The sequence below is a fragment of the Eschrichtius robustus genome, chromosome 5 (assembly GCF_028021215.1).
Source record: "Eschrichtius robustus isolate mEscRob2 chromosome 5, mEscRob2.pri, whole genome shotgun sequence".
Lineage (NCBI taxonomy): Eukaryota > Metazoa > Chordata > Mammalia > Artiodactyla > Eschrichtiidae > Eschrichtius > Eschrichtius robustus.
This window is the reverse complement of record NC_090828.1, coordinates 44,112,574-44,125,769: the sequence shown is the minus strand read 5'-3', so window position 1 is coordinate 44,125,769 and position 13,196 is coordinate 44,112,574. Positions and strand designations below refer to the sequence as shown.

General features: G+C 34.3%; 1 protein-coding gene across 2 annotated transcripts in view; it reads left to right on the top strand.

The window, feature by feature from the left end:
- The window catches only part of NAB1 (NGFI-A binding protein 1), a 43,557-nt gene extending 30,690 nt beyond the window's left edge, over positions 1-12,867 (top strand). The window contains exons 5-8 of one of the 2 annotated variants that reach the window (XM_068544772.1): positions 4,129-4,218; positions 6,407-6,566; positions 8,669-8,785; positions 10,345-12,867. In XM_068544772.1, the coding sequence (XP_068400873.1) occupies positions 4,129-4,218; positions 6,407-6,566; positions 8,669-8,785; positions 10,345-10,433 (456 nt within the window). In that variant the 3' untranslated portion in view covers positions 10,434-12,867. Of the gene's footprint in view, positions 1-4,128; positions 4,219-6,403; positions 6,567-8,668; positions 8,786-10,344 lie in introns of both variants that reach the window. The other variant, XM_068544771.1, reaches the window with a different exon arrangement.
- The last annotated feature ends 329 nt before the right edge of the window (positions 12,868-13,196 follow it).

The window sequence follows — 13,196 nt, the reverse complement described above, 5'->3', positions numbered from 1 at the left end:
TTGTAATGCAGATCTGATTAGTCTTTTCCCTAGATCTTCAAGGACTTCTGTATGCCTTTAGGATAAAATCTAAAATTCTTAACATGACTTACAAGGCCTCATAGAATTTGGCCCTGGGTTTCCAGCTTCTCAGACCACTCCCTCTTAGTGTATTCCCTGTGTTACCTATATTACTGTATTAAGTATTTTCCAGTTTCTCAAGGGTATCTTGTTCTTTTTGCCTCTAGGCCTTTATATAAAGCTGCTCTCTTTCCCTAGAGATCTCTTTTCTTTCAAGTCTCAGCCAAGACATCATGCCCTCTGGGAAGCCTTCCCTGACACAGTGACTCCCCTGTGCTCTGGATCTCTTTGTCCATTTCCCTTTCTACACTGTATTTGTCAGGAGGGCATCACTGAGTTCAGACGATAGAACCTGTTAGGCAAACAAGATTGAGTGAATAAACAAGTGTTTCTAGATTTCCATTGTTTTTTCACTAAAATAGTTCCCCACCAATATAGTCAATATTCTCTTGGTGGTTTTAGTGTTAAATGCCTAGCTCATTCTCTAAGATAGCTATACTATGTAAATATTTCTAAAATTTATCTTATTCCCCCTGTATCACAGAGATATAGTAATATCACTTACAGCATGCTATTGTTTTACTTTGATTAAATCTGGTGGCTTTTTGGGTTAACTTAATAAGTATCAGTAACAAACATTTATTGGGTTAATTTCTGCATGCCAAGCATTATGCTGAGTGTTTTTCAAGAATTTTTTGCTTCTTTAAAATTGTTCTGAAGTTAGCTGGGTACTGTGGTTATCCCCAGTTTTAAAAATTTTCTTAAAGAATTTTTTTAAATCTATTTAAAAAATTATTTTTTATAGTTTTTAAAGGTTGCTTTCCATTTAGAGTTATTATAAAATACTGGCTGTATCCCCGTGTTTTACAATACATCCTTGAGTCTGTCTTACACCCAAGAGTTTGTACCTTTACTCCCCACCCCTATATTATGCCCCCACCAACTGGTAACCACTAGTTTGTTCTCTGTATCTATGAATCTGCTTCTTTTTTGTTATATTCACTAGTTTGTTATATTTTCTTAGATTCCACATATAAGTGATACACAGTATTTGTCTTTCTCTGTCTGACTTACTTAGCATAATGCTCTCCACATCCATCCATGTTGCTGCAAATGGCAAAATTTCATTCTTTTTTATGGCTGAGTAATATTCCATTGTACATATATACCACATCTTCTTTATCCATTCTTCTGTTGGTAGACACTTAGGTTGCTTCTATATCTTGGCAATTGTAAATAATGCTGCTATGAACATTGGGGTGCATGTATCCTTTCGAATTAGTGTTTTTGTTTCTTTCCAATATATAAGCAGGAGTGGAAGTGCTGGGTCATATGGTAGTTCTATACTACAAAGCTACAGTAATCAAAACAGTATGGTATTGGCACAAAAATAGACACATAGATCAATGGAATAGGATAGAGAGCCCAGAAATAAACCCACACAGTTATGGCCAATTAATCTACGAGAAAGGAGGCAAGACTATACAGTGGAGAAAAGACAGTCTCTTCAGTAAGTGGTGCTGGGAAAACTGGACAACTACATGTAAAAGAATGAAATCAGAACATTCTCTAACACCATATACATCAATAAGCTCAAAATGGATTAAAGACCTAAATGTAAGACCGGATACTATAAAATTCCTAGAAGAAAACACAGGCAGAACACTCCTTGACATAAATCACAGCAATATTTTTTTGGATCTGTCTTCTAAAGTAAAGGAAATAAAAGAAATGCCTCTATTTACTGTTGTGAGTCTCATAAAGGTGGCAACTCAAGGATTTTGTGATTTTAGCATAGGCTTTGAAGCTAATCTCTGTAGCTGTAAAATGAGGGAAACCCAGGGTTGTTTGTGTGAGGATTAAATGAGACAATATAAGTAAATTACAGAACATATTCAGGAACTGGTTCATTGTAGGCACCTGAAAAATGATAGCTGCTCTTATTGATGTTGTTTTCTAAATCTCCTACTAGCTTACCTCACTGAACTTTAGAACTTAAATTAAAGGAGAGTTTGTTAAAGATAAAGCTGGATTTTTAGGCCTAAGTAAATTCTTAGGAGAAAAATGGAATGACTAAGAAAAGTGCACTTTTCATTTAGATTTCAAGTGTATACACTTGTATAAAATTCATTCTAGCTCAGTTAATGATTATATTCTATACATTCCTCTAAGCCTGGGGTCCTTGGTCTTGTAGGGGCCTAGAAAGGTGGCTATTTTTAATAATTTTAAAAGGCTGATTGTATAACCCACCATGGAGCTACATAAGACTATTTCAAGATGTTAAATTTATTTGCTCTTGATTCTAATTATTTTATTTCATGTCTTTGAATTTTAAAAAATGGGAAGTTAATTATTACTTAGGAAATGAATTTTGGTAGATGAAGTATTTGAAAACATGAGATTTGCAGTGGAGAAATACTTTTTTGAAAAGACCCCAGTGGGGAAAATCTTTGAACCAGTGTTTCATTTTTCACATAAGGTACATATTTTGTTATTATTACAACTTTTTCTGCTCTGTTATTATATAACAACTTCAGTTTTTCATTATTCACCCTTTGCTACAAATATACAGCTTTATCAAACAAGGAGAGAAATGTTTTGGAGGTTAATGACAATGTCTTTGAGGGTTCCTTGAGTAGTTTTCAGTAAAGTTAGTAAAACCACGCTATCATGATGTTTGTAGTTATAAATTTCATGTGGAGCACTAAACAGGCCAAAAAGAGACTTAATAAAATTAGTGAACGGATTTGCATATATGTGTGTGTGTGTGTGTGTCTGGTATAAAATGGAAATAATTTAAGTTGAAGTGTTGTGCAGGAGTACAGTGCCCCAAGTACACTCTACTTAATATAAGAATATACTTAGAATATACTTATGTTTAATATAAGAATATACTATTTAATATAAGAATACATATAAATAAGAATATATAAGAATACATACTGATACTCAGCAGTTATTGTATGCTAAAGGCAATATCTCATTTACTTTAGCTCACAACAACCCTAATAGATAGGTTCTCTTATCCTTATTATTCATATGAAGGAACTAAAGTTCAGAAAGGTTAAGTTACTCATCCAGTGTCATGTAGCTAGTAAGTGGTGGTGGAATCGGAACACAAGTGCAGGTCTTTCTAATTCAAAAGCCCTGTCGCCTGTCCTTTGAACTGGTAAAGGAGAAATCACAAGTCAGCATGGAAGAATTCTGCAGAAATTCAGGTTGGGAATTTACTTTGGACTTTTACCACATTACATATAACAAAATAAATTCCAGATGGGATAGAGAGTTAAATTTAAAAAACAAAAGAAACAATAAAATAAAGCTTTAGAAAACTAGAGGGTAGATTTGAGTACTTCTCAAATCTCTAAAGGAGAATGTCTATTTGAATTGTATAGTAATAGAAGAAATCACAAAGTAAAATATAAGTGTATACAACTATAGTATACAAAATTAAAAATTTTTTTGATTATCAAAACAAAGGTATATATTGGCAACAATTAAGAAAACAACACCCAGTACTGGCAAGGAAAACTGTCATATATTGCTTATGATACAATAAAGCAATGAAGGCCCTTGAGTAACATATGTAAAGGACATAAAAATGTTCATCCCTTTGCACTAATTCTACTTCTGGGAACCTATTGTATTAGATCATCTAAACTATGGAAAATGCTGTCTCCATGAAAATATTTTTGCAGTGCTTTTCATAAAACCAAAAATAAGGCAAATAATCTAAATGTCCAATATGAAGATAGTGATTAAATTGTCAAACCACCAGATGAAATGTTATATAATCATTATTATCAATGATCATAAAATCTATGTTCCAGTGTAAAACACTGTGGATGTATAAACTTTTTAATCTTTTTCATTTATGTTTTTATTGAGGTTACAACTGTAGAAATAAGGTAATTGTACCTTGAGAGACTGAAATGAAGTATTGTGCATTAAAATCTTAATCATGATTATTCAGGTAATAGGATTACGGTGGATTTCTTTACTTCATTTTCTGAGTTTTTGATAATATGGTTATTTTAAAGTAAAAAGGACATATTCTTTGACCCACAGGATGGGTTTCCAGATTTCCAGGACTCCGTGCAGACACTCTTCCAGCAGGCTAAAGCTAAGAGTGAGGAACTCGCTGCTCTTAGTTCACAGGTAACGTCAACCACCAGTTACTATTTCATAACAGCATCTGTAGGTTAAAAAACAAATGGCTGCTTCGACTAGCTTCAGTTTTAAATTCAGTTTCATCCAAAGACTGAATTTATTTCTGGTTGTTTTTACAATGTCATCTGATCCACAGCTGTATCAGTAAGATAGCAGTATCAACTAGGTTTAGTTTGCTTTGTGAGCAGAACCCGACATCTGCTACTTATTTATTCTTTGAAGTTTTGTAGGAATTAATACAGATTCTCTACTTAAGAAAGAAGCAACTTGATACCAGGAAAACAGCCATGTTGATTATGTGTGTAATACAACTCTGAGATAAAATAGTTCTAGTTCTCAATAAAATATTAATAGTCAACATTGTAGCTATTGTTGAATCATTTCAATTCCTGTATAATGAAAAATTAATATGTAGCTTCAGGTGCTTTTGCTGCTAAGTTATTTAATCGTGTACACAGAAATTAACATTTTAAAAAGTCATTTTTGCCTTTTAGAAAGTACTGTAAGTTTTATTCCTGTTGATCTTCTCACTAGTGACTGCTTTTGGTCAGATTTAGTAGTGCCAAGTTTTGTGTTTTCATGTTAAGAGGATGAAAAATACATTTCCCCCTCAGAAATCTTATTGAAATTTTATTAATTAATTAGTAACAAATTTAAATGAATTGAAGTTAATGGTTCCTTTTGATCTCATTTATTTATTTATTTTTAACATCTTTATTGGAGTATAATTGCTTTACAATGGTGTGTTAGTTTCTGCTGTGTAACAAAGTGAATCAGCTATACGTATACATACATCCCCATATCCCCTCCCTCTTGCGTCTCCCTCCCCCCCTCCCTATCCCACCCCTCTAGGTGGTCACAAAGCACCAAGCTGACCTCCCTGTGCTATGTGGCTGCTTCCCACGAGCTAGCTATTTTACATTTGGTAGTGTATATATGTCCATGCCACTCTCTCACTTCATCCCAGCTTACCCTTCCCCCTCCCCGTGTCCTCAAGTCCATTCTCTACGTCTGCATCTTTATTCCTGTCCCGCCCCTAGGTTCTTCAGAACCTTTTTTTTTTTTTTTAGATTCCGTATATATGTGTTAGCATACGGTATTTGTTTTTCTCTTTCTGACTTACTTCACTCTGTATGACAGACTCTAGGTCCATCCACCTCACTACAAATAACTCAATTTCATTTCTTTTTATGGCTGAGTAATATTCCATTGTATATATGTGCCATATCTTCTTTATCCATTCGTTTATTTGATTCAGAATAATAGTATAAGCTTTTATCTATTCTGTGAGTTAATATATTTCACCTATTGATTTTTACTACTGTGAATCAGGATTGTTTGTAACATATATATAGTTTTATATAGTAGATGCCTTGTACTGCTCTTCTATATAGCATGGCAGTGATCCCTATCTGTGTATTTTGACTATTACCTCCTTGGAAGAATATCACTGCTTTGACTATCATAGGTATTATCACACATAGGTAATTTAGAGCAGTGCATAGAGAAGGGACTTAGAGAACACATGCAGAGATAAGTTTATATGTCAGCCAACTAACTGTGTACTTTAAAACATGTCTTTTTATGATGGGTTGGAAAATACTTGTTTCATTCCACGATGAAGGTGAAGATCCTCGTCGGCACTGATATTTTTCTGCATAATTTGCATTGCTTAATTTTAGAGGGAGGTGTGTTTGTCTTGTTCTTCTAGACAGCCGTTTTACACCTTTTCTCCCCCAAATATACTGTCATCATATCAGAGTTTGTGTACTGGCAGATCCTAAAATAAAAATGCCAAGACTTTGCCCTGTGTTTTAGAAGCAGTTTATAACAGATGTTGCTGTTGCTCTGAGGTTCCTTTTTTAAAAAAATCTTTAAAAGGACTCGGTATCTTAGAAAACAAAGCTAAGGTTATTTTGCTTTTGAGCTAGAATGGAATTCTCTTTATAGGATTGAGCAGAAAGCTTTTTTCCTTTTGTACAAAATCTAACATTCTGTGTTTTAACATGATGATATAGACATCAGTGCATATTTATGGAACGTGTATACCACATGAAGTATGAACTAATTTTAATGACTACTAAATATATTTGCTGCAGTCTGAAATTGGCATCTTTAAACCATTAAATAATCTAGAATGTTTTAGTTACTTTATTTTCACTTTACTTACTAGCAGCCTGAAAAGGTGATGGCAAAGCAGATGGAGTTCCTTTGCACCCAAGCTGGCTATGACAGACTGCAGCATGCTGAAAGAAGACTGTGTGCAGGACTTTACAGGCAAAGCTCAGAAGAGCACAGCCCTAATGGCTTGACTTCTGATAATGCTGATGGACAAGGTACATCTTTCGAGTGACCCACACCTTTAGAGCCAGCTACTCTGTGTACTTCAAAGGGAAACAAAAAATTGCTGATTTTTTAAACTTGATATTTTATGGAGATTATTTTATAGGTTCTCTATCAAAATTAATTTTTAAATTGTCCCTTTTTCTAAAAAGGAAAGAATTCTTCCTGCAAATATAACTTGTAGAGTTTTTTTTTAACCTTATTATCCCTAAACAATAGCTGGCACATGTGATTGACATGTATTTTGTAGAGGGTGGATGGGAATGGGAGATGTAAACAGTACAGATCATTTTTCCTGAAGAAATGGATTCCATGGGAGATGTTTATCATTTTTTAAAAGATTAAAACTTTGGATTTTTTTAGACTTCATAAACAGATTTGTCTGAAATTTATAACATTTGGTTCCTAAGAGAATGTGGTGACTGCTTCTAAAGTACTATGACAGAGTACAGAGATTTGAAGAGACAGTATAAGAATGGAGAGACTTGTAGAAATTTTGTCTTCTTTCAGGCTTCACATTGGCCTGTAGTCCCTAGGAAAATATTTTGTGTGGTGTATACTTTGGAAATTGTTCTCTTAAACTCAGGTGTAGAAAGTTTTGATTCATGAGCATTTTTACCATTTTAAAAATTATTTCATTTTTTTTGTATCCACATGTGAAGAAAATCCCAAGTCATTGTCATTCACTCATTCAACAGATATTTTTTTAGTATCTCCTATGTGCCAGGCACACTTCTAGGCACTGAAAATGCAGCAGTGAATAAGATAAAGTCCCTGCTCCCTTGGAGCTTGCACTTGAGTGGAGGGAGATGTATAGCATATAGGTATAGAAATAGATCCTCTAGTTTCAAATAGTGATAGTGTTTGAAGAAAAACAATTTTGTAGGACTTTTTTTTTAATGTATTATTATACTTTTTTCAGAGAGTGGTTACTGTAGTCAAAAAAATAAGATTTCTTTCTAAGTAAGAATACCATCTTAACCAGCATTCTTCAACTATAGAGTAAAACATTACACATCAGCAGATCAGAGTACTGGCAAAGAATGTTCTTCCTTTTTAAAATATTACAGAAACTTTTTAGTGGAAGTCTTGTTTAACTTCTCCAGTCATCCTTGACAGTTAAGACTGGAGTTAAGGGACTTCCCTGGTGGCACAGTGGTTAAGAATCAGCCTGCCAGTGCGGGGGACACGGGTTCGAGCCCTGGTCTGGGGAGATCCCACATGCCGTGGAGCAACTAAGCCCATGCGCCACAACTGCTAAGCCTGTGCTCTAGAGCCTGTGAGCCACAACTACTGAGGCCCTTGCGCCTGGAGCCCGTGCTCTGCAACAAGAAAAGCCACCACGAGAAGCCCGCGCACTGCAATGAAGAGTAGCCCCCGCTCGCCGCAACCAGAGAAAGCCTGTGCGCAGCAATGAAGACCCAACACAGTCAAAAATAAATTAATTAATTAGTTATTTTTTTAAAAAAAAAGACTGGAGTTAAGATGCAAAGGCATTAATGAAAGATTTGATGCCTCTAATTTGTGACCCCAGGATAATCCAGTGTAGGGCAACAATTTCCCAAGTATGATGGACTTAGGTTTATGATAGAGTATGATTTGGCATATGAAACCTTTTTTACCATATCTGTTCTAATTACATTTTTTCGTGGATTTGCCATAGGTTTTGTTGTTGTTGTTGTTCTAGTAATGGGCAATTGGCTTGAAGCCATCTCTGTCTCTGTAGTATTTGTTGTTATGTGGTTAATGACCTGCCTTGGTAAAATGGTTGCACTAGTAAGAAAATGCCCTACAGAGGTGATGCATTATCTGCCAGAGTTGGAGTGCATATTGGAAAGCTCAGTCTTTTGTTTAGTTTGTGATTAGCTCTTCAAAATGTCCTGGCAGAATGGTAAATCTTGAGACTAGTATGAGTTGCCATTTTCCTCCTAAACTATTATTTTAGAAATTTCTCCAGCTATTTAAATTCTTCAGTGCCTGTTGACTTTCCTTACTTATTTCCTAAGGAGTGTTCAGACGACTTGTGAAAACTTATTTTTAAGAAAAACCATGATGTGTCTTTAATTACTCATACTGCTTTCTTTTCTTTTCATAGGCGAAAGACCTTTGAACCTCCGAATGCCTAATTTACAGAACAGACGACTCCATCATTTTGTGGTGGATGGGGAGCTGAGTAGACATTACCCCAGTGAGGCGAAGTCCCACTCATCAGGTGAGAATGTGGGATGTGATTAGAGGGAGTAATATTTGAATAAAACATCTTTCTATTCTAATCTCCTAACTTCCACTGTCCCCCTCCTTAAAAAAGGGTCATTACTAATAATGTTAGTAGTCCGTTTTCTCCCCTTGGAAATAATAGATTGCCATATTAATAGCCAGTCTTTTTGAGAACATGATATTCCAAAGGACTGACAGGGAAAAGCTCTTGAAGATTGAGATCATTTTGATTAGCTATTACATGAATGGTGACTTTATACACAATTCTGAACCAGATGATAAATGGCTGGTTTCAGGTATGTAATTCCCTTTTCCAGCCTTTCATAATATGAAATTGGTGGACTGTATGTTTGCTGTCCTGCTAAGAAAACCTTGTGTACCAAAATCTAAACTTTTCATGCAGCTGCATTTGGGGGATGATATTTGTATTTCAGAAGTAAACTGAACTCCGTAAAAGGATAAGCTGTTCCTTATTATAGTTTGGTGTTTTCATGTTTTTATCCAAGTAAAGTGAGTTATACAGACTTAAAGTATTAGACACCAACACCATTTGAAAGAATCTGATATCATCCAATCTTTGAGTTAAAGTAACTTTAGGAGTTACTTGAGGTCAGTTGTTTCATCTGTAAAAGAGAAATAATTTCTGCTTCATAGAATAGTTATGAGGATTAAGTAAGATAGCCTATATGAATTGCCTGGCTGATAGGAACTCAGTAAATGGTAGCTACTATTTTTATTCCTTTTCTTATGCTGAATTTCTGTATAGAGAGGGAAATTCATAAGGTGAACTGCCTAATTTCAGATAAGCTATTAATGTTGGTTACTTTTCTAGAATCCTTTTTAAAGTGTGTGGGGGTGTGTGTGTGTGTGTATCCCCCAGTATTAGTACTTCATGTAAATATTACATTTTATTGTCATTCTGTAGTATTTGTTTGAGGTTGAAATAATTATTCATGTAACTCGGAGGAATGAGTCCTTAAGAAAATAGAATCTTCATTCTTTTATCCCTGTTTCTCCCACCTTAAGGTTTCATGGCTAGAGAAACTTTTAAAAATAGTTCATGTTTAAACATGGAAGTTTTTTTTCTGCCTCATGTCTTCATTGATAGTAAATATTTTAGTAACTTCGTTGCATACGAGTGACCAGTTTTATTTTATATATTTTATGTATCACTTTGGACCAAGCATTAAATAAAAATCAGTAGGTTCTATATGCTGTGTGCTTTACATACATTTTATGATTTAAGTCTCATATCACCCTGTATAGATACTATCCCCATTTTATAGATGGAGACACTAAGGCTTAGAGAGGTGTGTAACTTGCCCAGAGATGTATACAGCTAGTAATTGGCAGAAATGGAATATAAATCCAGAATCCAAACTCTTAACCTCAACTCTGTAAACATAAAAATTGTATATGGAATTGCAGAGTCATGAATAGTTGATACTGCTTGCTTTGGAGTTTGGGGGTTTGTTTATAAGTTTGTTTGAGTTTGTTTTTTTGTGACCATTGATTTAAAGTATCAATACATTTTGTGTTTCTCTTTTTATTCAGAGAGCCTGGGGATTTTAAAAGACTACCCTCACTCAGCTTTTACTTTAGAAAAGAAAGTCATCAAAACAGAGCCTGAAGATTCAAGATAGCTATGATTCTCCCACTGTTCTCTGGAAATGGCATCAGATTTAAGAATAATGCTCCATCATAGAAATAAGCCTTAATAACCAATGTTGCCTCATTCAGCACAAACAGATTTCATAGCCAAAGCTTAAGGACTGATCCAGTAATCTGTGGAAACCAGGAAGACAAAACTACAGCCACAAAAGAAAATTAAGAGAATGTTACAGTCTGTAACAGAAATACTGATCCACATTCCTCTGTAAGTCATTTTATGTGGAAAGGCTTACAAATTAATATTGTAAGCATTAGTTATTTAAGAATGTACAATGTATTTGTATAATTTATAGAAGTAAAATCTAGATGTTGAGACCTCTTTGGGCCAATAGGTGTGGATACAGTTTATCTTACTTGAAATTTCATTGTCTACTTTGTGTGTTTTGCGTAAATATTATTGTATGTCAGAGTTTAGAATCTTTGCAGTCATAAAAAAGAAAGTTTAAGTGATGTAGTTATTGGCAAAGTTGCAATGACTTTGGAAAAATGGAAAGCAAATACTCAATTTAAGTCAGGAAAATGTTGTAGATTTAATATCTGATAAAACTGATATTGTTTAATAGGAAATGTGTCATTTCTTAGTAGTCAAATGCCATTTTTACTGGCTTAGTTAGGCACATAGTTAATAAATACTGGAGTAAGGTCAAAAAAGTGAGCAATAGAGTAGAAAAACCTCTCTTACCTAGTTGACCCAGGTTGCATTTTATAATAGCTACTTAAGGTATAACAAAAATAGGAAGCTATTAGTTGGACAGAGAACTAGAAACAAGTGGACAGATGTGTAAAAGCCTTGACTTAAAATTATTATTTCAGAATGTGTTATATAGATTAAGACATAGTAAGTTAACCCTAAATGTGATAAGGATGGTGACTGTTAACAAAGGCTATAATATATAGTAGAGTAAGTACTGTTTTATATCCAGAAATTCTCTACACACCAGAGTCAGAGAAGCTAGATGGCTCTCCCTGGGGAATGTCTTCCCACGCAGACCATCACAAGTTTAGACAATCAGTGCATCCACATTTGCAGGCATATCTCTATGGAGGTTTAGTTGACACATATTATTTATTTTACAATTTCATTTTCGTATACTTTTCAGATTTATGAATGCAGTTTTTTCTTAAAACTCATTTTAACTTGAAAATCTGTTTTAATTCTCCCTATTTAATGAATGGGTTGTATGCCTATATATGAGGGTGTGCTTAAATGTTAATAACATACTTGCATACTTACTAGAATTTCACATTGGAATGCATAGTGAAAAACAAATACTACTTCTACCAATTTACATTTTTTCTGTTGGTTTAAGAGAAGATGTTTGACAGCTTTACCTACTTCCTCCAGATTCATCTAAACCCAGATATTGCTGAGAAGAGTGTATTGACTTGGAATATGTGTTTTTTGTGTTGTTTTCGGTTCTGCTCTAGGTCATAACTATGTAAAAAATATTAAGTTATAATCTGTTATACTAAAATTCATCAGCCAAATGTTAGATGAAATGTCTGCACTGTAGTCTCTGATCACTGTCACATATATAATTCCTTTTTCATTTTGATTTGTAGAATAGCTTTACAGTAGAAACACCAGTAAACAACTTTTATACTATTAAAAGGCTTTTTTCCCTTCCTAAATGTTTTAATTGTACCATAGTGTTTTGCCCCCTGAAGAAGCTTTTTATGGACCTTGCAACTTTGTTGCTAGCTTGAGGTTGATTATTGTGATTGTATTGTTCACTGTGCGTAGAAATAGTATGAATACGATTTACATAGATTGTTCAGTTTTTAATATTAGCCATAGAACTGGTTAGTATCTCAGTAGTTTCATGAAACGTTTCCTGTATTCTAATCTATTTTGAGAAATTCTGTGGGTTTTTTTAAAATTGTGTCTATGGTTCAAGTTTGTAGATTTTAATAAGCAAAAATTTTTAAAGATGTGGTAATCTTCCAACTAATATTTATCTGTCTTTCATGACCGCACAAACTGCATCTTTAAATCCATAAATAAGTTTCCTTAAGTATCATACTTTTCTGGTCTTTCATGCTTAGTGATAAGGGGGAAGCACAAGAAAAATTTCAGTAGAATACAGTTTTTATTTTGTAAACACTAATGTATTAAACTTGCTATACATTGAAGCAAATAATATATATTTTTATTTGAATTGTATATATGAATTGGATGTTATAACTAGTTGATTGTTTTCATTGTGTTAGAGGTATTTTCACTGAACAAGGTCAATTGGTTACCTCAGTATTACAACCAATATAGTCCAAGGGACCATTTCTCCCCAAGTCTGTTTTGTACTTTATTACGTGAAGTCTGCGTTTCTGTGACTATTAAAGCTGTCGGTGAGGTGGGATGAGTGCAGTTGCTTCCTGTGGCAATAAAGACTTTGTGTGCCCCACGTATCTCTGTTTATAGAGCTTTCTGCATAGCACTCCTCACAGTACTATTAGCCTACCTGTCTCCCCTCTCTCATTTGGTCTGGGCTTGAGTGTTAGGGGCCAGGGGCTTATACCTTAAGACTAAATACTATCGTCAGCTACCTTCATTTTTATAAAGTTATTTGGCAGACAGGTACTCTGGTCTGTCAGAGAGAGAATTTGGTTTATTTTGTTCTCACTTAAGAGAATGTTACAAAGACATTTTGAAAACTACCCACCATGTCTAACCAACTAAATTAATAAATAAAAGGGGGAACATTAGGATTTAACATTCATGATATACTAATATTTGC